The sequence below is a fragment of the Xiphophorus couchianus genome, chromosome 4 (genome assembly GCF_001444195.1).
Source record: "Xiphophorus couchianus chromosome 4, X_couchianus-1.0, whole genome shotgun sequence".
NCBI classification, from domain to species: domain Eukaryota; kingdom Metazoa; phylum Chordata; class Actinopteri; order Cyprinodontiformes; family Poeciliidae; genus Xiphophorus; species Xiphophorus couchianus.
Window position 1 is genome coordinate 29,473,471 of NC_040231.1, and position 27,721 is coordinate 29,501,191.

At 40.0% G+C, this 27,721-nt stretch overlaps 2 protein-coding genes and 1 long non-coding RNA gene across 5 annotated transcripts in view; 1 reads left to right on the top strand and 2 right to left on the bottom strand.

Annotated features, from left to right (window-relative positions):
- LOC114143294 (myocyte-specific enhancer factor 2A-like) overlaps nucleotides 1-5,287 on the bottom strand; it is a 47,125-nt gene extending 41,838 nt beyond the window's left edge. For both annotated transcript variants that reach the window (XM_028015183.1, XM_028015180.1), the window contains exon 1: nucleotides 5,139-5,287. The gene's annotated coding sequence lies outside the window, so the exon portion shown is untranslated. The remainder of the gene's footprint in view (nucleotides 1-5,138) is intronic.
- Nucleotides 1,094-22,659, top strand: LOC114143295 (uncharacterized). Its single transcript, XR_003595210.1, has 4 exons — nucleotides 1,094-1,404; nucleotides 12,348-12,349; nucleotides 17,440-17,453; nucleotides 22,646-22,659. It is a non-coding gene; the product is annotated as an uncharacterized LOC114143295 (long non-coding RNA).
- The window catches only part of abcc12 (ATP-binding cassette, sub-family C (CFTR/MRP), member 12), a 29,377-nt gene continuing 9,510 nt past the window's right edge, over nucleotides 7,855-27,721 (bottom strand). For both annotated transcript variants that reach the window (XM_028015178.1, XM_028015179.1), the window contains 21 exons: nucleotides 22,442-22,654; nucleotides 22,293-22,364; nucleotides 22,038-22,162; nucleotides 19,931-20,003; nucleotides 19,151-19,354; nucleotides 17,854-17,988; nucleotides 17,615-17,714; nucleotides 17,237-17,287; nucleotides 16,498-16,596; nucleotides 16,282-16,385; nucleotides 15,161-15,358; nucleotides 14,844-15,070; nucleotides 14,618-14,755; nucleotides 14,250-14,439; nucleotides 14,071-14,160; nucleotides 12,630-12,819; nucleotides 12,387-12,546; nucleotides 12,222-12,300; nucleotides 11,125-11,238; nucleotides 9,994-10,158; nucleotides 7,855-9,259 (listed from right to left, as the gene is read on the bottom strand). In XM_028015178.1, the coding sequence (XP_027870979.1) occupies nucleotides 9,167-9,259; nucleotides 9,994-10,158; nucleotides 11,125-11,238; nucleotides 12,222-12,300; nucleotides 12,387-12,546; nucleotides 12,630-12,819; nucleotides 14,071-14,160; nucleotides 14,250-14,439; nucleotides 14,618-14,755; nucleotides 14,844-15,070; nucleotides 15,161-15,358; nucleotides 16,282-16,385; nucleotides 16,498-16,596; nucleotides 17,237-17,287; nucleotides 17,615-17,714; nucleotides 17,854-17,988; nucleotides 19,151-19,354; nucleotides 19,931-20,003; nucleotides 22,038-22,162; nucleotides 22,293-22,364; nucleotides 22,442-22,654 (2,820 nt within the window). In that variant the 3' untranslated portion in view covers nucleotides 7,855-9,166. The remainder of the gene's footprint in view (nucleotides 9,260-9,993; nucleotides 10,159-11,124; nucleotides 11,239-12,221; nucleotides 12,301-12,386; nucleotides 12,547-12,629; nucleotides 12,820-14,070; nucleotides 14,161-14,249; nucleotides 14,440-14,617; nucleotides 14,756-14,843; nucleotides 15,071-15,160; nucleotides 15,359-16,281; nucleotides 16,386-16,497; nucleotides 16,597-17,236; nucleotides 17,288-17,614; nucleotides 17,715-17,853; nucleotides 17,989-19,150; nucleotides 19,355-19,930; nucleotides 20,004-22,037; nucleotides 22,163-22,292; nucleotides 22,365-22,441; nucleotides 22,655-27,721) is intronic.

Sequence of the window (27,721 nt, forward strand, 5' to 3'; positions counted from 1 at the left end):
TGGATGGATGGATGGGTTCTGTATGGAGCACTGAACTCTTTATTATGTTTACTTGGTTTATTTTATGTAAAAAAAACAAAAAACATCCCAAACATTTTTGTTCCAACTTGCATCATTATGCGTACCATAGAGCTGTGGTCCCCAAACCCCCGGCCGCGGACCGGTATCGGTCCGTAGACCAATTGGTACCGGGTCGCGGAAGAAGTAAATAAATACTTTTTTTCCTTGGTGCGCAACCCCCCTCCCCCGGGTCCGCAGCGCAGTCTTGCCCCCCCCCAGTCTGTAGCAAATGTGCAAGCAAAGTGTTGTTGCGCGACCCCCCACCCTAGTCCGCAGCGAAGTCACGCAGCACCCCATCAACCCCCCACCCGGTCTTGTCTCCCCATTCCTGATTTGTGTGAATAAAATAAATTGGTGAGCACCATATCTGAGGACCTGGACTGTTTTTCTGTTTGGAAAAAAAATACCCTGACTATGTCGACCGGATGTGTGGTCGCTTAATAGTGACAGAAAAAGAAAAGAGTGAACACCGTTTTTATAGATATCATCTGTTCAGGAAATCTGGGTGAGCTCTGCAAAAAGTAAACGTACATAAAATAGATGGATTTCCACCACATCTGCTGAAAACGAAGTAATTCGGACAGGAACAAGATAATACTTTCCTAGATAAATATTGTGGCGTTTTATGCCACAAAATTCTGCTTCACCTCTAGAACCAAAGCTCAAAAATATTGTGTTTTAATTTCATACTTTGTCGGAAACTTCTGAAAAAAATTAATAAAATCAGAGCAAAGTAATTCAGATTCAGATTCAGATTATTCGTATCCCAATTTGGGCAATTAATATTGCAGCAAATACAGGAGGCTAAAAGACAAAGTATCAAAGATTAAAAAATATATATATATACCATAAGCACATAAAATACAGATCAACGCATAAAGGGAAGAATACAGCAGTGTATTTCATTATTGGCCAACAGTTGCTACACTATATCAGGTGCAAGCCCCCCTACCTTGTCCTGCATTAAAAAGAGATATTGCTGTAGGAACAAAGGAGAGTTTGTACCTGTTACTTCTTATACAAGGACGTCTGAGCCTGATGCCAGAAGGCAGAAACTGGAAATCAGCATGTAAGGGATGAGAAGTATCAGCAATAATGTCTTTAGTTTTCCTAATGATTTGTTTTTTACACAGTTCTGTAAGTGAGAATTGTTCTTATTGCTAGTATGTATTACTCTGCTAAGGGCATTTTTTGGTCTAATACTGAGATTCCCAAACCAACACAGAGGGGAAAAGGTCAACACAGATTCAATATATGATCTATAAAATAGGATCATCAATGACTTATCAGCTTGAAACTTTACGAGCCTCCTTAGACAAAATAATCTTTGCTGGCCCTTTTTTTGTAGGTTTTCTGAATGGCAGGTAAATTTTAACTTATTATCCAAAATAGTCCCAAGATATTTATAGTTTGCTACTGTCTCCACTATCTGACCTTTGATTACTGTTTGATTTGTGTTATGGGGTTTCTGTCTGAAATCAATGCACGTGTCCTTTGTTTCCTGTACATTTAATAAGAGAAAAGCTTCATCGCACCAGTCAACACATTCATCGACCACAGGGCCATGGGCATGTTCATCATCATGTAGAAGGCTAACTATCACTGAATCATCTGCAATTTCATCAATTGTTTTCATGGAGTTGATTGAATTTACTACAATCGGTTGTTAAATATTCATTCTTCTCAGAAAATGGCAAACTATAATATAGCTCTCATACCCACATCAAGCTGCTAGAGCTCAGAATCATTTATTTTTGCAATGCTCTCAAAGGCTTGTCACAATTCAGCAGATTAGGTAGGGGGGGAAAAAAGCAAGCGCTAACATAAAACATGGAGCCGTGCTAGCGTGTAATTTTTATTTTATTTTATGGATGTCGTGGAAAGGGGATGAAATTAAGAGCGTGGTGGGGAATGGGAGATCATCTGAAAATACCAACTACGTACTGTTAGCTGGCAGGACATTCAGATCAATTTAAGTTACACAAATCTCTCAAACGTGTATTGTAACTATACTTTTGAAAAAAAAGCTCTTAGTAAGCATTATGCCTCGTTCTAATTGGTAGTAAAATATATTACAGATGGGGGATTCATGGGTTCCATTCTGTGCAGAAAATCCATCACAAAGGGCTAAATTAAAGCCCTTAAACGGCAGCGGCGTATACTACTGAACTACGATAATTGACTCATTTTCCCTTTGATGGTGAAGTTTTCCCTCTGTTTTTATTAGTCTGTCAGCTCCAACCACAGATCGGCAAACAGGGCTAAGCAGTTTTCACACGTGAAGGGCGCAGATGTTTTTGGGGAACATCTGGACAGTTTAGCCTAAACTCTTTCCACTGCTGCTTCAAGAACATGAGCTTTTACAGAGAGAGGAACTCTGCGCTGGAGAGCCGACGCAACGCTGTGAATGATGCAACAACGGACCGGAGCGTATGGAGAGGAGAACAACCGGCGCTCTGAGTAAAACACTGCTGTGTGCAATGAGAAGCACCCGCTCTGGTTTTATCAAGACTAAAACCAAATGAACATTTTCTTTGTGCAAAAAAAAAAAAAGTACATTGATTTGGCGTAAGCCTGTTGCAATAAACAATTAATCAGTTAATCGCACGATAAATTAAAATGAGCTCAATAATTTCCACTCTGACGAATAATTTTTTTTCTAAGGTAAATTTTGTTTGCACAAATGTAATTTTTTCGGTTGCAAGTAGATTTTTGTGTCCGTATTATCTATTGGTTTTGGTTGATGAGTTTTATTCTGGAGATTTTAAATATCGTCCAGTTCCAATGTTAAGAGTTCTTTAGTGAATTAAAGTTTACACGAGAGGGCAAACTTGTATTATTATGCCATCGTTAATACATAACTTGAAAATGGTCTCAAAACAACAATATTATCATTTATCACAATACTTAATGGGACAGTTTATCATGCAGCAAAAGTTATTATTGTGTAAGGCTTATGATTTACAGAAGGTGTGTGGTCAAAAGGACTTTCTTGATTTTGTTCTGCTAAATGAACATATTGTCATATGCTACGCTATGTGCAGTTGGATGGTTATGAGTGGGTTTTAGCGATATGAAAAAAAAAAATATATATCTGGTTTTAGAATAATCATGAGCAGTACTTTACTACAATTTCCCAATGTGAAAAAAAACATACGACAGAGAGCTAAGCTGAAGGAACATCTCTGAGCAGACTTTAATAACATTTTATTTTAATTCCAATCAGGAACAAACAAAAACAGATTGTTTTATACCACAACATATGCAAATTGTTTACGTGCGGAACTTGGTGCTCAATAAAACTTTTAAAAGCGCAAATTTAAAACGTGACACCAGAAGAAAACAGAGAGGATTTAAAGCCATCGCTAAACTCTGCTATTTGGGAACATCAGGATTTCTCAAGCGGCTCCGGTGGAGAAAGAAAGGTGAACCGAACCAAAGCTAAGTTATGTCAGCGCTCACATTTTTCACCAGCAGTGAGGCATGTAGCTCACTCTGAACTTAGCTCAATTACTACCCTGGAACAACAAGCTGAATGTAAACATCAGTGGAAAAATATCTGATAAAGTCCAAATCCAACTGCCTGCAGCAGTCGACCAGCCCAAAGCGCTGAGCAGCACATGAGATGCAACTGATACTATTGTCTCAAACAGCTGAGCTTTTAACGATGCATTCATGTACATCTCATTAAAACAACTCCAGAGTGTCGGCACATCTTCTCCTTTACATATTAAAAACAGAATCACCTCCAAAACAGAACTGGTAGGACAAACCTTAACAATAAAAAAACAAACAAAAGAAACGTAACCTTGTATAGCCGTGGAAAAGGAAAAGAAGATTGACTCTTGACGACATTATTTGCAGTCTTGCTTTATTGTAAAAATGCATTTACAAAATGAAAAGCAGAAAAAAATAGGCCTGTGTAAGACCAAAGAGCATGAACGTGTCGCAGAGACAACACGATCTCTCTAATCTGGCAACTAATCATCCTGTTCCAATTCCTCAAGGTGAAACATTGTCACATCACCCAGCCATATATATCAGGAGTACACATGGTTACATAATGAAAGCTAAAATATAAATATTATTACAAATTTCAGTAAATAAGCGTTAAGGACGGTTTTCAATTGGTGTGACATGTTTTTGCTTCCACTTCCTGGAAATTTTAACCCTAAAAATGACACGTAGTTGCCCTTTACCTCGTAGAGCAGAATATACTAGTATGAAACTAGCATATTTGAATAGTATCCTAGTAATAGTATACTACTAGTAGGTGGCATATTAGTGTACTACTACTGTGCTGGTTTTATGCCAGCATACTAGTATAAACACTATTATAAAACACCTGATTCAATATATTACAATTGGGGAAAAAAATATCTCCTCATTGGATTTCCATGCTTGATCTTATCCAGAAGGCAGAAAAGCAATTCCTTATTGGATTTCCATTCATTGTATGATTTGTTTTTTCTTTACAATTTATTTAATTTCTATTATTACATTGCTTTTTTGATATTATAAACTAAATTAGGCAGTTAGGCTGCATTTTATCTTAACTCTCAAGTCGCAATGTATGGAAATTTAAATCTATTATGAGATTTGATTGGTCCGATGCACCAATCATGCATGTGGATGGATGGATGGATGGATGGATGGATGGAATATTTCTTCTTCTTTTTCTCTCAGTAACAAGTTGAACAACTATTCCCCGGTGCTCTAACCCGTTTCGTCAGGTCGTCATGGTGATTCCCTTAGCGCGAGACGTACAGTGTCGGTAATAAGTTAGTGTTTGATCGTGTTGATGTGTCGGCTGATCACAGCATGTACAGAAACACGCGACAGCACCAGCCAATACGCTGCGATACACACATTAAAGTGTGTTAAGGCGAGTTTCCAACGCCAGCCGAGTGCTAGAAACACACAGTGACATATTTGAACCGAGTCTTGTGGATGAAGTGTAGCGGTCCCGTCCCCTACACTCCCTACAGCACAGAACTAGCAGCCCTGTAAACGGACTTTCACTTATTCAAAAATAGAAGAAAGAAAAAAGAACAAAAATGGCGTTTTGCTCCACTTACCGATTTGCCCACCCCTCAAAAGCAGCTTGTACAAATCCCGTCTTTATCTCTACGCGTCCCCGGCAGAAAGACACTGACGATGTCCGCCCGCTTATATTTAGGAAACTGACAAACTCCGAGCAGCTACGCGCTTAGCTCCGCCCACACGCAGCCAGCGGGCGGCTGCGTCCGCACACTGACGTCCAACACGAGTTTACCCTCGGTGTGAGAGCGGGTCTGAAAATTACACGTGAGAAAATTAGACAAAATAAAGACTGAACTATTTTTAAATATATATATATATATGAAAATATCTGAAGACACCTTTCTTCATCCATCCATCCACCTCCACGTCTGTGCGCTTACAAGCGTCTTGACACTCAATTTCACACTTTGTTTCGCTGCTTTGGCCAAAAACCTAGAAGTATTGTATTGTTATTTTTAGGTGTGTGCGATAATTACTTCAGTATTTTTCGGTATTCAGTACAAAAACCACTTTTAGTAAACGTAACCATTACATAAAAGTGTGATTTTGAATTACTAAACAGCAGCACGTAATAAGTTGCCTGCATTTAATCCTATTTTTTCCGAGTGAGAATAATTGATGCCGTTTCATTATTAATTGGAATGTATCAACAGACTAAACCAAAGTTCTTATATAAAAATTGTCCTAATAATGAGTTAGGTTATGTGCCAGAGCAACACAAATGATTTAAAGATTGTGAAGTTGAAGGGAAATGATAGCATTTTGTTTGTTTACAATAATTTATAGCTGCAGTTATGTCTCTTAATATCTTCACACACATCTATAGGCTATTATGATAACGCTAATATTGACACAATATACAAGTTATTTATTACTTATTTTTAGGAAACTCATAGTTCCACAAACACAAATCCTGTTCTTGAAAAACTAATCATTTGTAATGTAAACACTTCTTTAGGACACCAGTCACTTAAAGGAGTGTGATTTGTATCACTGTGATGCACACAGAGATTGCTTTTAGTTTTATTCTCAAATGTATTGATATTTATTGATCCACCCTTATTGAACAAAAAGTGGAGAAAAGTAGTAAAACTAACAATCCTGACGGTACGGAGAGTTTTATGGTCTTTTAAACATAATTGGGCTTTTAACACAATAAAGAGTGAGAATGATCTGTCAGGCACACCATGGAGGATGAGTCATTGTCGAGCCTTAATATTCCTAACTGAATTTATATCTGGACTTTGACTGGGTCATTTATAAACATGAACATGCTTGAATCTTGATGATGTCACCTCTGAGTCTTCGGTCATCCTGCTGAAAGCTGATCCTCCACAACAGTCTGAAAGCTTTTTCGAGCTTCTCTTCGGCCACGTCTTGGTAGGTTTTTGCTACAAAGCTCATCTTGATTCGAAACTCCTCCACAATTTCTTCTACCTGCTCAGTTCCTCGGTCTTCTTTTGCGGTTTGTTCGCTTAATGTTCTCTAAGAAACCCGTGAGGCCTTCGCCGGACAACTCGGACAACTTAGTTCCTCATCCAGCGCCACAGTTCCTCTCTTGGTACCTACAGCATACTCTGTCTGGGTCTACAAAACACTGATTCTGAGTGTTTCCATTAATACTCACCAAACAAGCAGAACATTTGCTGCTCCGTTTCTCTGCGTGAAACTAAACCGTTGCCGTCACAACTCTTCTTCTTCACCGAGTTCCTTTAAAACTGGACTAAAGACCCAGCTGTTCAGAGTTGCTTTTGAAACATTTTGATGTGTAACAATGGCACTTGACAAAGATGCAATGTTTACTGGTTTTCTCATTTGTTGAGTGCGTTCTATGACTTTGCATTTTTCTGTTTTTATGATGTAAAGCGCTTTGAACCGCCTTGTCGCTGAAATGTGCCGTACAAATAAACTTCATTGATTCATAGGTCTGCACCAGCGGCATTGTTCTGGAAAACCTTTCCCAGTTTTGTCTTTTCTCCTCCTTCATTTCAGAATGAGAACAAAGGGAGTTTAAATAAGGACGTTATTTCCATTCGAAAGAGTCACACAATTTCAAGCCGAGGAAGGAAAATCCTCACGAGCCACTGACAGAAACGATAAAACAATCACAAAGTAGCACCAGAGAAAAAGTGAGAAGTACAAAAAGGGAAAAAAAGGATATGTTTGGAAAGTTGCTCCCTTTTTTTTGTCCTTGGAGAATACACAACTCAGCATGATCGCATGCAGACACCAAGAGTAATAACTGAACTATTGATAATTTTATTCAGCCTCAGCCTGGAGGAGAAGCTTGTGACTGTGGGGTCACCGGAGCAAATCGAGAGGCAGCAGCGGCGGGCTTGGAGCGGGCCACGCCGCCGGGGACATTCCAGGCACATCACCGAGCTACTCGTTGTTCCAGAGGTGCTGCAGGCGGAGATTCAACTCCAATATGTATAAGCAGAACTCGTGTCTTGTCTAAGTTGCCGTGACTATCTTAACGTTCAGATTCTGGCAGTGGCTTTTTTTTTCTCCTTTTTAAAAAAAAGAAAATCTTGGTTCTTTAACTTTCTTTGCTTTGATGCTCCAACTAGAAAAGCACAACAAGTTCATCTTTTATTTTCTTTTTCCTTTTCCTTTTTTTTGGCAGGGTATAAAGAGGAACAAAGGGAGCATCTGTCTTGCAGCACCAAACCATCAATGTTCATCAGGAGAGTTCACACCAAACCAGAGACGCAGTCAAGAGATTCAAAACAGAGCAGAGAGCGATTCAGCTTATTATTAGAGTAATTTTAATGGTTTAAAGTAGTTTTTATAATACAATAGAGTGATGTGCCTTTGAGGAGTTTATAGTTATTCTCTCCAATAGCACCTTCAGTATGTAGAAGGTTATAGCGCCATCGTGTGGCGCTCAGCAGGATGAAAACAGAGACTTTTCATTTTCAGAAACCAATATTTTTCTTTTCTGTTAACTATTTTTCTTTCGTATTGTTGAGTTTTCACGTTTCCGGTGTAAAGATGCCGTCTACTGAAGTCTCCATTCCAGGAGACTTAATTTTGAGAACTGAAAAGTGATTCGGTCCAATTTGCTCTCATTTTGTATTGCTTAATATTTGGTTTCCAAACACAATGTTTTCCTCTCTGAGCTAAAATCAACTCACAACCTTTCAAAAGTATTCAGACTCTTTTAACTTTCGTTCAAATTTTGCAATGCTATGTTAATGTCGTCAGTATTTTTTTATTTGACTTTCATGCGTTAGTGCATCATTTTTGAAGCGGCTTGGAATTCATACAGGGTTTGCAAAGCTCTGAAAAGTGCGTGATGCATTTGTGTTTAGCTCATTTTTCTGAGCTACATTTTACTGCAGTTACAGCTGCTAGCATGTGAGGATGTATCTCTCTCCACACTGAAAAAAAAGAAAACAGCTGATCTTAAATATATCGCGTTAACTGGTCACAAGTAAACAAATTCAGTTTATCCAAGTAGATTTATTATGTTGTCATGTTAAGTAAATGTAAAGAAATTTAGTTTGACTAAATCAATTTGATTAAATGTGACAAAATAATTTTGTTGTTGTTGGAGCTCCATTTTTACTCAGCCTACGAAAAGTAACTTTAAATAGTAACTTTTTAGCCTATTTAAAGAGACTTTAAATAGGCCAAATGTTGTACATTTCATCAGCAAACATTGGATGTTGTTTTTACAATACACAAGAGCCTTTTGTGCCATCAAAAGCAGTAGCAATTTAAAAATATATACGTTTTCACTTATTATTCTGCATTACTCTCTACATTTACATGTCATTTGCAAAAGTGACAGGGAGCAATAAATAAAACATACACACAAAAACCGATGAAAGAACATTGTTACCATTGTTTTTCCTGGAACGCTTATGATATAAATACACCAAGAAAACGAGAATAAAAGTTTCATATTTCCCACATCTGATCCCTCCCTCTCTGCCACACTTGACTTAAGCTCACCTTTCCACTTTATAGTGTTATAGTACCGACTGACATCAGGCTGAGAGATGAAGAGCTGTCACTATGAGTTACTGCTGCGCTCAATGATGTGGCTCTGGAGGTTTTATGTGTTCACAGTGTTAGCAGCAGCGAGGAGTGAGGAGAACAAGGAGTCGGGTCTTTGCTTCAGCACTTCTGGGGGGTCCAGTTCTGCTGCCTGGAAAGACACAAAGCCAAACGAGTCAGGGACGCACAGCGGTGAGCCTTTGGAGATGGAAAGAAATATATACATTTCTGCCAAAACAAATCACAGAAATTTTCTAGAAAAAAAAAAGAACATTTCTGAATTAGAAAAGTCACAAGTTAGTTAGAAAAAAATCTCAGAAATGTTAAAAAAAAAAGAGGAAGTTTCTGAATTTGAAAAGTTGCAAATTTGCAAGAAAAAACTCAGAAATTTTCAAGAAGAAAAATGCGGAAATTTATTTCCGAGTTTGAAAAGTTGAGAAAAAACAGACATTTTGAGATTATTGTCGGATTAAACTGAGTTTGACAAGTTGCAAAAAAAAAGTCAAACATTTTTGACATTTGAAACTCCAAAAGTTTTAGACTTTTCCCAGATTTTTCCTCAAAAATTTCTGAGGTTAATTTCAAAATTTCTGACCTTTTCCTAGCAAATGTTCTAGTCAGAAATTTCTAAGATTTTCTAAAAAGTTTATAGAATTAATCCCAAAATTTTGTCAAGCAAACGTTCTACTTTTAAAACTCAAAAATTTCCAAGTTTTTTTTTTATTTTTAGAAAATTTCCCAGATTAATCTAAAAAATTTGGGGCGGAAATTTACTCCTCTTTTGAAAAAAAAAACAAAAAAAAAAAAAACTAAAACTGCCACAGCGCGTCGTTGTAGGGATGAGACTCTTAAAAGCGTTCCTCGTCGTCTCTCCATGGAGCTCACCTTTCCGTCGTCCATGACCAGAATGCGGTCTGCATACATCACAGTGTTGATGCGATGTGCGATGGTGAGCATGGTGCAGTCGTGGAAGGCCTCTTTGATGGTGTTTTGGATCAGAGCGTCTGTCTCTGAATCGATGGAGGCCGTGGCCTCGTCCAGCAGAATGATCTGTCAGGCACACCATGGAGGATGAGGCACCCACTCACATCTCGATCAAGACTAAACCCCACCTGTGGTTCATAATAACTAGAACTTTGACAGCATACTTGATGAGTATTGATGGTGGAACTTGACAAAATGTAATGTCTGTCATTGGTTTTATGATGTTTTTTTTCTGTTTTTATGACATGAAGAACTTTGAGCCGCCGTGTTGCTGAAACGTGCTACTCACAAATTAACTTGATTGACTGGACTTGATCAGTGCCACATGTAACAGAATAGTTAAAAAAAACACACATGAATATTTTCCCCATTGTCTTACATCGTAAAAAGACAACTTCAATATATTTATTTGGGATTTTATTTGATAGACCAATAAAGGAGTGAAACAACGTAGAATAGGAGGAAAATGACTCGATGTTTGCACAGTTTGCTCCACATTTGCTTTCATTTCTCCCGTTGAAGTTACTTTCCTTCATGTCTCTATCAGCACATCGATAGACTGATATGTTTGCCTATTCTTTGCAGAATTGCTAAAATTAGACGGAAAACATCTGCAAAAACAATCATTTTCAAGTCTAGCCAAAGAATCTCAATTAGATTTAGGTCTGGACTTTGACTAGGTCATTCTAATTCATGACCCATTGTTTTTTAAAGGCTGATTTTGCAGCCTGTAAAAAAGTGTTCTCTTTACTTCCCATAGTTTGATGCTGCCAACAATATGTTTTACGTTTGCTGTTTAACTTCCCCTCAACACAAAGTGTTCTGCATGTAGGACAATGTGTTTTCCTTCGGTTTCTTTTGGTTTCGGTGTCGTTATTCCTGTATATCTTTCTTTAAATTGCAAAATTATATACTACTATGTTGAGCTAGTCTCTCAGTGTCAATGCCGCATTGTGACAAATTGTGCTAATATTAAGGGGGTGTGATTACTCTGGTGATCGTGTAGGAGTATGGATGACCACGCATACGGACCTTGGAGTTACGGAGAAGCGCTCTGGCCATACACATCAGCTGCCTCTCACCAACAGAGAAGTTTTCTCCATTCTCCAACACTTCTGCCTGCAACGTCCCGTCTAGCTTGGAGATCTGATGAAACACACAGGCACACAGTATTTAACACATCATCTTCCATGAGTATATATATTATAGTTAGAGTTACAAACCACCTTTTGTTTTAAAGACGTTGACATTTAAAACTTAATATTTCACCTTTAGTCATGTTTATTCCACTTGTGATCCGAACTGCATAAAAAGCTTGGATCACGCTTTAAGTTGTTTACCACATTGGGATTATGGCTGTCTAAACCTTCGCTATAAGAGCGAACATCACGTTTTCTCTGTATCTTTGGTCATTTGAGCTTATTATCTATATTTCACAGCCAAATTAGCATTTAGCTAACCTGACTATTGCCTTCTTATGCAATTCTGTTCAATTCTCATCTCCCTTCACGGCTGCGGCTGGGATTTCTTCCCTTGAACTCGATTTCCCCGGTTGGATTTCAACCAGGGAAATCAGCAAACATCAGCAGAAGTCGTGAATGATGACGTAGTTTTTCTGCGCTGCTTTAGAATTGTAGTTTGCCCGTAGTTTTAGCAATGGCAGCGGAGGAAGTGAACAAAGACGTTCAGTCCATGTTGGCCTTGCTTCCCAAATATTGAGCCACTAAAGTTAGACATTTTATTGCTGACAAAGATCTTGTGGCTCTACTTTCCCCGGGGTTGTTTACAGCACAGGCAATTTCTGGTAAGCTTCATCAAACTGACGTCTTACATAAGTAACGCCCAAACGCTAACGACTGGCTAAAATCAGATCCAGTTCTTTAAAACCTCAACATAGTCCATGCCTCCATCTAGAAGGTCGAGGGTCCAGATCATCTGTATGAAGCAAAGCGAAGAAAGTAGAACAAGCTAGCATTTACTGATGTCGAAACCTCCTCTGATTACTACTAAAAGCAGAAAACACCGATAGCTACTGCATAAAAACCCTTGGTAAATTATTTAAGAAGGTTAGAATTAATACTTATATAAACTCCAAGGAGTCCAAAAAGTTGTGTGTTTCAGTAACATACCGAGTCCTTCATGTAGGTTTTCTGTAGAACCGCCCAGATCTCCTCATCAGTATACTGATTAAAAGGATCTAGGTTGTACCTGTGGGTAAGTGTAGTGGGTAAGCTTGTGACTGGTCCACACAGCAGTGGTTGTTCTATGAAACCAGTTGCGTGAGTAGCGGGTACCTGACTGTGCCAGTGAAGAGCACCGGGTCCTGGGGGATGATGGAGAGTTTGCTGCGCAGATCCTGCAGGCCGATGGCTGCGATGTCCACGTCGTCTATAAGAATGCTCCCTCCCTCCGGCTCCACCAGTCTGAACAAAGCCACGCCTAGGGAGGATTTCCCTGTAGACGGAGCGCAGCGAGAGGGAGGGGCTGAGTCCTGCTCTGTAACTATGGTGACAGAGCCATGGTGGAAACCCGCTTACCAGAGCCCGTCCTTCCCACGATGCCCAGCTTCTCTCCAGCCTGGATGGCGAAATCGAGCCCGTTCAGGACGATAGGCGTGTTGTCTCTGTACCTCATTTTGTACTCCTGGAAGGCAATCGCTCCGTTTTTGGGCCAGCCGTCAGGAATCTTAACCCCCTTTATGTGTCTGGGGGCCTCAGACTTACAGGTCTGTATGTGGAATCAAATAAAAGAAATCCTTTTAGAGAAAAGCGTTATAAGACACCCCAGGATGATGAAGTACTTTCTTAAAGGTGACCTGTTATGCTTCCTTGAACATGTCTGTGAGCTATGAAAAGGATGTTCATTTATTTATTTTTTTTGCGCAAACTCATTCTTAGATAATGAGATTTCAGTCTGCTCAGTTCTGCCTATTCTGAGCTCCTGTCAGAATGAGATGTTTTAGGGCCTCTTGTCACTTTAAATCCAAATTAGCAGCTGCCTTCCACGCCTCCTCAACTCAACGTTTACACTCGCACATGAAAATGGCTGCAAACAGATGCGCAAATATATAACCGTACACCTTTGAAAAGCAGAAGTGGAGCCTACTGCACAACCAACAAGAATGCAGAAAGAGGATTCTGGATGAAATCAAAATCAAAACACTTTTTTCAGCCGTGCCCTGCACCCATTGTACAGTGCATACAAACATGACAAATGGAGCTCTTTCTATTATTCATTTTAATAGTAGAAGTATAATTGCAAATGCAAACATCAGATAAATACAATCTTTAGTATAATAGCACTTTCAGAGACATAGCTCAATGATGAAAATATAAATAATGTCAATATTGTGGGGTATGAATTCTGTCTTATGAACAGAAGGAAGAAAAGAGGTGGTGGAGTCGCTTTGCTTATTAATAACGAAAGGAGTTGTGTATTAAAAATGCCAGATCAATGTACATATTTAAAAGGAAGGTAAAAATTAGGTTTTTGAAGAAAAGTGAAATAGAAATGTGAAATAGAATAATATGAATAATGTAAATCTCTTGAATAATGTGAATCCATACAAATTATTATTATTTTTTGAGTTGATGTTGTCTTTGCTTAGTTTTGTTTTTTGTAAATTACTATTGCTTAAGCATATTTTTGGGCTATTTGTAAATAATTGTTTTGTTTTTGATGAAATTAATACATTTACTAACTAACTAACATGATGGAGTTCAGCTTGGGTTGCCAGGTGACAGGCTGGGCTTCGCTGGGGGTTGCTAGGTGAGGGGCAGTGCCTGCTGATTTGTGACGTTACATTCTGGAGGTTTTTTATTTTCGAAACAGGCCTTTTTAACAAACACCACAAAATCTGTCGAGTGTTTTTGTAAATTATTTTAACCTCTTGGGCTCTTTTAAGAAGCAGTAGAGATCCAACTGGAAGTACAAAATGTGATTTTTGCATAATACGTCCCCTTTAATAAGGATTCTTACCGTGATGTATTCCAGCAGTCGTTCCACCGAGTTGAACCTGGCCTCCACTTCAGTTGACTGCCTCACTACATACTGGAGCATGCCTGTCAGCTGGTAGACATGCAGACCTCAGTGTTGCTGCGAGTCGGAAGGATCCAAAAACCAAAAGGAACCCAAACCTGTTTGCTGTCCAGATTTACCTGTATGGTGTATGACATGGTGAGGCCTTTTAGAGGCTGACTAATGACGTCGTTGCTGCTCAGCACCACAAACAGAGCCACCAGCAGCGCCATGGAGGCGGCCATGAAGTCCAACCAGAAAGAGAGCCACCGTGTGCCGGAGTGGAACAGCAAGTAATGGTTGGAGTTGATGTCGTTCAGAGATTTGAACCTATAGTTTGACCAAAAAAAGGCAAAACGTCGGTGACACAAACCTTTGACCCTCTGACGAAAGTGCCTGGCAAAAGTTTTGAGGTGTTGGAAGGGTAAAAATACTTTTGCAAGGTTCTGTATATTGTAGATCAGTATCAAGAAGTCTGTCAGAGAGGTATCACTTGATGATATCTTACAGTTTTATGTGGCTGTCCCTGATGTTGTAGGCGTGGATGGTGCTGAGGCCTTGTAGGGTGGAGGTGGTGAGAGAGATGCACGGAGAGCGGCTGATGTTCTCCATCTTCTTCATCTGACGAATGCCTCTCTGAAATACACTGAAGGAGAAAATCCTCCATTAAGAGATCAATTCTTTGAATCTGCAGCTTTCTGGTCCGACACCGGCCTGACTGGCGTTGGACTTACAAGAGCATAAGGGTGAACAAGACACCCATGACAACCACAGCTGCCAGCATGGCGGGGAAAACCGAGGCGATGATGACGATGGTGAATGTGACGAGGAGACAAAACTGCAGGAAGGGGTCCATGTGGAGAGGAAGCACAGAGTCCAACTCCTCCTGATCTTTGGCAAAGCGGTTGAGAATTCGTCCAGTAGGCGTCGTGTCAAAGAAACTCATCGGGCTGGCAAGAATCTGGGAAGAAAGGAAACGACGTTCTCGCTTTTGACATAGGAACAAATTGACTGGAGCTGATCTCTGCTGAGTCCAGATTTTCCACAGTACCTTTCGGAACATGCTGTCATGGAGTTTGCAGGCAGCTCTGAGTGTGACATGAGTGTAAAAAAAGCACTTGATAACAGCAAGGACCAACGTGACGAGGATCATCACTCCATAAATCATTTGGTAGAAGTGCAGGCAGGGATTTTGGGAGACGTCACCCGGTTTAGAAGTCATATTTCCAGAGTTAGACGTTGAATTGGACTAAACAAAAGAAAATATAAAGATATTAGAGGAGCAATGACTAGAAATAGGTTTAACCGAAATGGAATAAGACCAGAGGATACTTAGCAACCCTGAACAGGAGCACCTAGTTTACATACTTTAGATCAACACTAGATTATTTTTCTTCTTTTGCTCTTTCCTTTGGTTTGTTATTTTGTTTGTATTTCATTTTACTTCCTGTAAAGCACTTTGTATTGCCTTGTTGCTGAAAATGTGCTATATAAATAAAATTACCTTTACCTTTAATATATTTCATGTTTGGTGCAATAAAGTTTGATAAATATATAGCAAGCCATTAATCTGGCTAATAATATGGTAGCTAGCTATTTACACATAAATAATTAGCTATCTGGACAAAGAGCTACATAACTATTTATCTAACTAGCTACCTAGTTATTTGACTAGTTAGCTAAACAAAGAACCAGCTAATTATTTAAGCTAGATAAATAGCCAGCTACCGTATTATTAGCCAGATAAATAGCTAGCTAGCCATATATTAATCTAACTTTATTGCACCAAACATAAAATATAGCTATTTATCTAGCTCTTTATCTAGCTATAGCTAGCTAACTTTCTAGTCCCACTAGCTGTTTCCAACAAAAACAACAATGATGATGCAATTGTGTTAAGTTTGATAAGGTGGAGACATGTCCTAATGCATAAATAGGAATGAACTTGTAATTTCTGTATTTATTGGATTTGAAACTACATCCTTTATCAAAGCACCTGCTGCACTCTTTTCCTCTTTGGAATCAAACAGTTTGGATCCATCAGGATGGGAAAACCAGGAATTAATATTGGCTGGGAAAGCTGTGCATGATGCATCTCTAGTGAATCTCCATACTTATTGTGACTGAAAATGAAAATGTGTGACAGGAAGGACAAAGTGATTAGACCCTCACCCCGTCTCCCTGCCCCAGCCAGTAGCTTAGCCACCAGTTGCTGAAGGCTGTGGATCCGATCATGAGGACTATGATGAAGACGGTGAGGAAGGTGACGAAATAACCTGCAGACAAACAGTTTCACCAAATAAGACCGACAGTGAAGAGGATATCTGAAGAATATTGCTGCTGAGTCTGGTAAGTGTGTGTGTGGGCGTGAGTTTTTGTGTGTCAGACCTCCAACTGCCTGGCAGTACTGGTGGTAGATTCTCCAGGACACAGATCCCTCTGTGGAGGACTCCTGACTCACCAGCTGATCTTCACCCGTCACAGCGGCTGAACGGGAACAAAACTATCAAATAAAATCCTTGTTTGATTGAAACATGTTCTATTTGTACAGCCTAATACTGTATCTGAGATTGTCTGACCATTTTTGTGCTTTATTCGTTCCCTGTGACACTTCTTTTACCCTCTCAATTTGTCTTGATTTTGCCTATATTTGCACTTCTTACCAGTGCTTAATAAAGCTACATATATTTCAAATTCCACCTCCCCCATCACTTCCTGGATTACCTGTGCTGCTTTATGATGGACGTTTTTCTGCGTTGCTATACTAATAAAAGTTTGCTGTTTTTGAAGCTTTCATATTCAGTGTTCCTCTAATTTTGTTTATTTTGTCATGGTTGTTAAAATTAAAGGTAAACCTGCTTCTACTAACATTACAATAAGATGAATACAGTTGGACATAAGTTATTTACACTGCCAATGGCAATGAAGAAGAAAACATGAGTCCTACAAATCTGAACAAATCAAAGTAACCTGTTTTGTGAAGTTAAAGCAGAAATGAAACAGACATCGAGCATCGAGTGAAACTTTGTGAATCATTGTTTTTAAGGTTCTGGTCTCCCATGTGGAGACTGTCCAACCCGTTGGGTCAGCATCACAGTCTACTGTCTACTGATGTCTGTTTACTTACGCTTCTGGTCTGCTGGCGCCCCATCATCAGTTTCATCTGACATGTCAAAAGCTGAAAAAAGGCACAGATGTTATTTTCTCGATCACGACTACAGCAGTTATAAAACTCAGCTTAACTAACAGTGATTACCATAACTAGCTTATGTGCTGCTCTTTGAAGAAAGCTAACTCCTAAAGATACAAACTACCACAGGACCTAACTAGCCAAGTTTTTTTTGGTCTAGTTTCTAAGGCAAATATATCAGTGCATTTGAAATTAGACAAAACTAACTTAGTAACTTTTCAGCAAGATATAGGAGTTTGTTTAAAGTCAATAATTACTTTCTACCAACAATTATTTTTCATGTTCCACAGAAATAGACAGTCTTTGTTCTCATACCGGGGTTTACTATCCCACTGTCGGCACGCTGTCTGATCTCAGCAGCCTCTTTGTGGGACGCCTCCTCCTCCTCCTTCTCTTCTTCCTCCTCCTTCTGCGTCTGACATTCACAAACAATAAAGAACCCGGTGGTTACAGCTTGTTTTACGGCTGATTCTTCCGTTTAATACCCTGCGCTTGTAGAACGACAAAGCCGAAGTGAAGATTTTGTTCATAAAAACATTTTGTGACGCTCTCACTTCCGACTGCTCCATCTGGTAGTTGCTGATGAGCTGAGCGTAGCGTCCATTGGCCTTCATCAGTGCCTGGTGATTCCCGGCCTCCCTCACTTCGCCCTCTTCCAGAACCAGGATGTCGTCACAGAACTCCAGATACTGCAACACGCACGCCAAAGCAATCATCTAATTAGAGCCTTTTTATGAAAAAAAAAAACATGAGTGGAGTTGCAAGTAATACTTGGAAAGCACTTTGTATTTTTATAGCGTTTTTCACAACTTCATTTAGGTCAGTGGTGTCCAAATGTTTTTTTTGCTGTGATGGCCAAAACTGGCACACACAAAATTTCATTAAGTCAAAATAGCAAAAATTAGTTTTATTATTATAATTATCAATTCCTTTGATATTCTCAACACTAAAAACAATAATAAAAAAAAATCTGTATATCATTAAAGATGTGAGACATAAAAACGGCTTTGGATTGTTGAATTATTAAAAGAAAAAACTGACAATTTCCAATTGTTGGGGCATTATGAATTGTTTTCTATTTCGTTGGCTACATTTTTAGCATTCCTCTATTGCAGTACGGAGTCAAAAGAAATCATTTCAAGAGCAACAAATGGCCCGTGGGTCACACTTTGGACACACCTGATTTAGGTTATAATGCTGCTAACGTGTACACTGACCTCTAATTCAGGGGTGACCAAAGTGTGGCCCAGGAGCCTTTTGTGGCCCTTACAGGGATTTAGTGCAGACAAAAATGGCACAAACTTGGATTTCCGCTCAAGGTTAGAGGTCGATGCAGTTAAAAAAAATGATACAATATGTTTTCCCTTGCCTTCTAAAAAAGATACAAAAATCAAAGTTTCTAAAAATGGAAAGTACAACACAACGTACTGATGTTTTGTCAAACATGAATTTCTTTTTTTTTCCATTTTAACATCATAGTAAACAAACCCACAAACATCCAGTGATTTGTACTCAAGTTCTTGAAGAACAAGTGATCCACATTCTGTTCTTGTTTGAATAATAATCAAGAAACTGATAGGATACTGTTTGTATTTTTTTTTTTTTTAGTTTTTTAAACAAAGTAAAACAAACCTGCAAAAATGTGATGTTTCAAACCAACATAAAACATACACCTCTACAGAAATCAGACTTTTACTATTTTACTATTTTTGTTGCATGTTGTTCGTATTCTTGAAGGTAAAAGTGAGACGCATCTGTCTTTATTTTGAAAAAATCAAAATGTTGTGGCCCTCAATTACCTTCAACTCGACAGTTTTTGTCCCACTTGGCAAAAAGTTTGTGTGATCCTACCTGGAGTTGATGTGTGACAAGTATGACGGATTTTCCTTGAAGCTCTTTCTTTATGCATTCTTCAAAGATGTGTTTCCCCACGTGGGCATCGACAGCAGACAGCGGATCGTCCAGCAGGTAGATGTCTTTGTTGGCGTAGACGGCCCTTGCCAGGCTGATCCTCTGCTTCTGTCCTCCTGACAGGTTGAGCCCCCGTTCTCCAATCTGACAAAAAAAAAAAAACAGCAACATAAGAACCATGACATCTCTCCCCAATAAATCTTTTTAAAAATCCACCTGAAAATGGGACTTTGTGCATACAAAATAAACTGAAAGTGAAACTCCCATATTACGTAGATTCATTACACAAAGAGTGAAATATTTCAAGCCTTAATTTCTTGTCATTTTGATGATTACTGCTTACAGATAACGAACACCCAAAGTTTAGTGTCACAGAAAATTTGAATGTTGTAAGAAAATTAAATGTTTTTTCATCAAAAGGTTAAGTGGAAGGAGTAAAAGGAAAGGTGCAACCGTGGAGATGAAGATGCTGATTTAATCTTCCAGCAGGATTTGGTTCCTGTCCACACTGACAGTGGAAGCTCCTGTTCCCCCTTCATGCCACATTGATGCAATAATTCATGCAAGTATTTAGTGCTTAGAAATGAACATACTTTTAATAAGCCTGACATTCCTCTCAGTCAGATTCAGATTCAAAATGAGTGTCTGTGGATATTCATATACCTATGGACAGACCCAAAACAGGAACACTGGCAGAAGAAGGTTAAAGAGATCACTTGCCTCGGTCCGATCTCCATATGGAAGTATCTGAAGGTCAGCTCTGAGGCTGCACACATCCAAAACCCGGTCATATCTGTATAACATAAACACAAGATGGCTTTTAGTTTGACACTTGCGGCGCTGTGAAAATTTGTTTTTGCCAAATGCAGATTTCCTTCTATGCTTTTTTGTTTCACTTTTATGTTTCAGATCAAACAAACTTTAATATCAGACAAGGATAACCCAATCAAAGACAAGCTGCTAATTTGTATTTACTCAGGCTGTCCTTGTTTTTTCATAAAAATAACATCTAAAGCCCTGTAGACCTCTGAACCTCTGCTAGTCATGAGCTGTGCATCCATTGACCATGTAATTTCGCAATTTGGCAATTTGAAAAAAAATTGACTTTATCGTGGCAATTTCAAAAGAAAAAAAACCCACACAATTCCTTTGTCGATAAAAACTTTTCACCACTAGGATGAAGCGAGTTTTTTTGGCCCCATAGAAATCAGTTTATATTACAAAACTGCAATGGAAATTGTGCTTTTTCAACGTTAGCGGAATACTGACAAAGTTTTGAGTACATTTGTGATAGAAATCCAGCTGGTGTCAGTGCTCATGATTCAACAATAAGCAAAAAAAAAGACCAAGCTCACATTTCCTGATGGTTTTGGAAGGTGTGTGTCCCGTAACGGGCGACACACACGACAGAGGTAACTTATATCTGGAGTAGCACTAGTGCACTTAAACATGGTGGGAGTGTCACTGTCTGCGGCTACTTTGGAGCAGAAAAATCATCCGAGGCACGTTAGCAAATATCACCTCAGAAAAGGGAATTATGGCCTAGTCAAATTCTGGGGTCGGATCCAGCTAAAATGGTTTGGAAGAAGCTTAAATATACATTAAAACTAGACTAATGTAGAACAATTCTGCAATGAAGAGTAGGCCAAAACAGTCAGTGCTGTAACAGGAAAACTTCCTGTTACATTTTCAAAAAGGAAGTGAAGCTCTCATTAGAAAAATGGATTTTCTGTTTAATCTTTTACTGATATCAAAATTTGCTTGATAATCCAAAGCAAAATTAATCTGTAATGGGGCAAATACTTTTTTCCAGCTCTGTACAAAGTGGAACAATCATAAAAACATTGGGAAATATGTCAACAAACAATGAAAAGCATCATTACGTCATTTTATATCTGAATGTTAGCCAGGCTTTTTGCTGCCTCAGTGATAACAGCTGTCTTTCTTTAAAATATAGACATTTAAACCAGTAAACACATTTATCCCAAGAATTATTCACCTGTAGCTTATCTCGTACATTTTTACAGACAATTCTTATCTTAACTTCCATTCAGTCTCTCCCCATAAAGTCCTCACTATATGCAGATCAGCAGTCAGCCTTATGCTAGCATGAAGCTGCCAGATAACACAGATGACCTCTGACCTCGTCTAACCGCCACGACAGATCAGACTTCACGTTCTCCTAGTCAAACATTTTTCATGTGAGATAACCTTCAAAGCAGACTGCTTTTAAAGGAAAAAACCCAACAAAACTTTAGCTTGTCCGTTTGGCTTGTGTTAGCACAGAACACCTAGCATAGATTATCATTTGATATGTTTAGCCAACACTCTGAGTTTATTCTGTAACTAATAGTGGCAGTGCAGTAGGGTTGAGCGACATGGACTTATATAGCAATAAAACTGACAATAAACTGTATTTATTTTTTTGTTTTTAGGTCTCTGTGTGGCTGTGACTGCATGACTCAGCAATCATGGCCCCTCAAGCACAAACACTGTTCTAGAAAAACATTCCCATTTATTACGCGCTTCTTTAGCACACCAGTCACTTAAACAAGAGCGATTTGTATCACTAAACTGCACTACAATAACCGCTTTTAATCATATTTTCAAATGCATCGATATTCATTGATACTCTCATCTCAACAAACAGTGGAGAAAATTTTAAAAATATTAATCCTGACAAGATAAACAGTTTTGGAGGGTTTTAAATGTATTTAACTGGAATTTATCTCAACAATGATAAATCTAAATTGTTATCACGATAAGAGTTTTATCACGATAAATGATAAACGATACGATAAATGCCCAACCCTAAACGTGTAGTTACTTGGCCTGGTCGAAAGCTTCCCCCATCAGAATATTTTCTTGAACGGTTCCGTGGAAAATCCAGGCCTGCTGGGAGACGTAGGCGAATGTCCCGTCAGCTGTGATGGAGCCCCGAATAAGGTGCATCTGCAAGAAAACGAGAAGATCCCTTAGACTGCAGGAGCGCTACAAAAACTAGGTAGCTAGAGGGCAAAGTATGATGGAGTGAAAAGAAACTGGAAAAAATCTGAGAAAGACAAAAAAAAGATAAAGCGACCTGTTCTAGAATGCTGGAAATGAACGACGTCTTTCCGCTCCCCACGTTGCCGCACACGCCCAGCAGGTTGCCCTTCAGGAAGCAAAAATAAAGCCCTTTAGTTGCCCTTCAACTGGGTCCACAACAAGCTCACCGGATTCGCTGCAGACCTTGGGCAGAGTGAAGGAGATGTTCTTCAGCGTTGCTAAGCTCTCACTCAGATCCGTCTCGTCTTGCTTGTGGTTCTTCATCTGGCCGTTGGGGAGGTCTGGCCCGCTGGCTGCCTTGGTCCAGGACAGCGTTGCGTTTCTCATCTCTACAGCGGTGTGGTTGCCTTTCCTCTGCTCCAGGTAGGGCTCGGGATTCTGGACCAGCAGGATTTTCTGAAACAGCAGCCGCACATCGGATTAAGGGCATTTATCGTATCGTTTATCGCTTATTGTAAACAATTTTTTTATATCATGGACAGAATTTGATTTATCGTTGTCTCAATAATTTTTGTCAATTAAATGAAAACCAAAATTGATGGAATTATTGAAAAAGTTTTTTTTTAAACAATTTCTCCGGTGTTTGTTGTCAATAGATTTCAGTAAAATTTTATTAAATGCAGTTACTGTGTGCAGCTTAGTGACATCACGCATTTTAAGTAACTGGCAACCCAAAAACGACAAATTCTTACCAAGTACTTTGTTCTAATTTCTAGTGCAAATATCTTACACTTGAAATAAGACAAAACTAATTTACAAGTAACTTCTGAGCAAGAAATAGGAGTTTGTATTAAGTAAATAAGTCCAAAAACAATTGATAAGATTTTGTGATGCTATGAATGCTGTGGCATAGAGTTACCACAAAAAAAAAAAACAATAAATAATTTTATTTATCATAATTTTTAATTGTTATCACAATAGTACCACAAAATATTGCAATAAAATTCTTAATCCATATCACCATTTCAGTTTTAGAGTGCCTATCACTGACTTCCTGATACTTAGGCCTGTCGCGATAAACGATAAATCGATTAATCGTACGATAAATTAAAACTATCATGTCATTTCAATTATCGGCATTATCGTCTCTTCCGGCCTTTTTCTCTTTCTGTTAATGACACTGAATGAAAAAAAGATCAACTCCGGTGCTCTCCACTGACCCTCCTTCCTCATTTCCTTAGTGTAAAGCCCAGCGCACACGACACGATCTTAGAGCTGTCGGCCGATTGTCGGCCCATTTTTCAAAACCTGACAGATCAAACATTAGCCGACAGAAATCCTAGGTATAACGGTTCGATCAGGTTCGGTCCTGCCGTGTGGTGTCCAACAATGGGCACAAAATAATGGCTACAAGTCCAGTGAACTAATTTTAAAACCAGGCATTAATCAATGCTTTACTACAATCTACCTGCAATGCATGTGGCTAGTGTCAGCGTAAAGTCCTGACTGAATGAAAATCATTATAACCTATTTACGTCACGTTAACGAAGAACAGCTGAAAAGTTACCGGTTTCGCTCCAACTCCTCCCCTTGTCATTTCTATATTCTTTGCATGTTGAATAAACATTAATGTTGTTTCCACATATCATCTCCAATGTCTGCTGGACTTCGGGTTGCGCCGTGTCAGCTGTTTGGGATTCCCCTCCATAATTTCCCCTCAGAAAACACGCTTTCTGATTGGCTGCCTGTCACATTCAACAGGCTGTGTTAAGATCCCAGTCCGGGAAAATCCCTGATTTAGATCAGAGCGGCAACGACGATCTACCATAACACACCACACAATCTTAGAAAGACCAACATCTAAGATTGTTGTAAGGGGAAAAATAGGAGCAAAAAATCGTGTAGTGTGAACTATTGCATCAGGTAGTCGATGTGCCCATCTTCTCTATTTAAATCTAATTATTACTGAAGGGCAACATAATATACAGACTTCATAATCTGCCCTCTTTTGGTTGAATGCAGTATTTATTTACACTTTGGCTTTATGTTGTTTAGTTTTTTTTCCAGTACATTTTTTGTTAATGGAGACTGAGAATCCATTTTATTTTTGTTTTTGGTTGTTTTGTTTATTTTGTTTACCAGTTCCAGTGTTTAGTGTTCTTTTGAAAATAAAGTGTATCTAACTTTGGCAGGAAATCGCATGCATTATTACATCATTTTCAGTGTAAAAAGGTCTTCAAACAATATTATCGTTTATCGCAATAATTTTTGAGACAATTAATCGTTCAGCAAAATTTGCTATCGTGACAGGCCTACTTATTATTAACACTGGATTCATATTGCAGGCTTTTGTATAGTTTTGAGATCATGCCTTTTGTTGATTCACCTTTTGCTACTGATAATAAAATTTCTTCAGTCTTGGTCATATCTGTTGAGATTTTTTTGCCATTCACTATGATTCTGGAGATAATGTCTAAGTTGCAAGTATCTGTAAAAATCTTTTTTTTGTGGATTAAATTCCCTTTGGATTTGTTCAAAAGATTTCATTATTGATCCATTAAAAAGCTGTGCTATAAATACCAGTCCCCCTTTTGTCCATCTCTCAAACCCTGTATCCATAGTAGCTGGGGTAAAATCTGGAATCTTTGCTATTTTTACAATTTTTGATATAGAGTCAGGGAAATTAAATTTCTTTTTTATTCTTGACCAAATGTTAATCGTTTCCTTAATCCAGCAATTTTGAATTTTGAGATTTCTTTGAACCCTCCTTGTTGTAAAGGGCAGTGACTCTAGGGACAGATTTGGGCAGGCTCTTTGCTCCATATCTACCCATATTGTCTCTTGATCCTTTGCTAACCATAGAGCTATGGCTCTCAGTTGAGCAGCTAAATAATAATTCTCTACTTCCGGTAAACCTAACCCTCCATTACTCTTTGAGGACTGAAGTATTTTAAATTTGATTCTTGCCTTTTTATTTGCCATACAAACCTTGATATTCTTTTATCCATCTCTTTAAAAAAGGAGTTAGGAATGGAAACTGGGAGTGATTGGAATACAAACAGTAGTCTTGGTAATACATTCATTCTGACTGTTTCTACCCTCCCCCTGAGGGTCAGTGGTAGGATCTCCCATCTTTCTAGGTCTTTTATAATTTCCTTCTTCAGTTTCTCATAATTTGCTTTGAATAATTGTGAAGTTCGAGGTCTGATAATTATGCCCAAGTATCTAAATCCTTTATCGGTCCATTTGAACTTTACTTTATCTCTTAGCTGTGCTGAGCATTCCCCTGATACCATCATTGCTACTGATTTACTTTCGTTACTCGCATACCCAGAGATATTCCCATATTCTTTAAGGCTTTCTAGTAGAGCTGGTACTGACCGGAGTGGTTCTGTTAGGAGTACTAATAGATCGTCGGCAAACAGTGATATTTTATGTTCCACCCCTCCCTCGTCTCTTATTCCCTGGATTTGTTTATTCTGTCTTATTGCTTCTGCCATCGGTTCAATATTAACCGCGAATAGTAGAGGGCTTAGACAGTCCCCCTGTCTAACTCCTCTCTTGAGATCAAAAAATTCTGAACAGTACCCATTAATTCGAATTCGGGATTTTGGATTTTTATAGATTACTTTCACCCATTCAACAAATTACTGTGAAAATCCAAATCTCAATCATGTCTGGTATAGAAAACTCCATTTTACCCTGTCAAAAGCCTTTTGGGCATCTAAACTAATTAAAAGGGAGGAAAATGATTTAAATTTTGTATATGACATTACATTTAATATTCTTCTAATATTGTTTGCTCCCTGCCTCCCCAGAATAAATCGCATTTGGTCTGGTCTAATCAATTTAGCTATATATTTTTGCATTCTTTTTGCCGTTATACTTGTTAGTATTTTTAAATCGTTGCATAATAAGCTCACGGGTCTGTAGCCTTCACACATAGTTGGGTCTTTACCTTCTTTATAGATTACCGATATAATGGCTTCAGACCGTGATTTAGGGGTCCCCCTCTATTAGTGCATAGTTGAATACCTTACATATTGCTGGCGTTAGTTCTTGGCTAAATGTTTTGTAGAATTCCCCTGGCAGTCCATCTGTCCCCGGAGGTTTGTTGTTTTTGAGGTTTTTAATAACATTCATAATTTCCTGTGAAGTTATAGGTCGGGTCATTTCCAGCGACTCTTCTTCTGACAAAGTTGGGAGATTAATCTTTTTGAAAAAAGAGGATGTTACATCTTCCTGAGTGTTTTTGTCCGTATTATCATAGTTTTTTATAGTATTCTGCGAATGCTTCAGCTATTTCTTTGGGTTGTGTTTTAGTCTGCATTGTTGAGGGGTGTTTTATTTTGGGGACATGTCTATTTATTTGGGCTTTCCTAACTTGAAATGCAAAAAGGCGACTCGCCCTATTGCCCGACTCAGAGGTCAGTCCTGACTCGGAGGCCGGTCCCAACTCGGCCCCAACTCAGAGGCCGGCCCTGACTCAGAGGCCGGACCCGAGTCAGAGGCCGGTCCCGACTCAGAGGCCGGACCCGAGTCAGAGGCCAGCCCCGAGTCAGAGGCCGGACCCGAGTCAGAGGCCGGTCCCGACTCAGAGGCCGGTCCCGACTCAGAGGCCGGTCCCGAGTCAGAGGCCGGACCCGAGTCAGAGGCCGGTCCCAACTCAGAGGCCGGACCCGAGTCAGAGGCCGGTCCCGAGTCAGAGGCCGGTCCCGAGTCAGAGGCCAGTCCCGACTCAGAGGCCGGTCCCGAGTCAGAGGCCGGACCGGACTCAGAGGCCGGTCCCGAGTCAGAGGCCGGACCTGAGTCAGAGGCCGGCCCCGACTCAGAGGCCGGACCGGACTCAGAGGCCGGACCCGAGTCAGAGGCCGGTCCCGACTCAGAGGCCAGCCCCGAGTCAGAGGCCAGTCCCGAGTCAGAGGCCAGCCCCGACTCAGAGGCCGATCCCGAGTCAGAGGCCAGCCCCGAGTCAGAGGCCGGACCCGAGTCAGGGGCCGGACCGGACTCAGAGGCCAGCCCCGAGTCAGAGGCCGGTCCCGAGTCAGAGGCCAGCCCCGAGTCAGAGGCCGGACCCGAGTCAGAGGCCGGTCCCGACTCAGAGGCCGGTCCCGACTCAGAGGCCGGTCCCGAGTCAGAGGCCGGACCCGAGTCAGAGGCCGGTCCCAACTCAGAGGCCGGACCCGAGTCAGAGGCCGGTCCCGAGTCAGAGGCCGGTCCCGAGTCAGAGGCCAGTCCCGACTCAGAGGCCGGTCCCGAGTCAGAGGCCGGACCGGACTCAGAGGCCGGTCCCGAGTCAGAGGCCGGACCTGAGTCAGAGGCCGGCCCCGACTCAGAGGCCGGACCGGACTCAGAGGCCGGACCCGAGTCAGAGGCCGGTCCCGACTCAGAGGCCGGTCCCGAGTCAGAGGCCAGTCCCGAGTCAGAGGCCAGCCCCGACTCAGAGGCCGATCCCGAGTCAGAGGCCAGCCCCGAGTCAGAGGCCGGACCCGAGTCAGGGGCCGGACCGGACTCAGAGGCCAG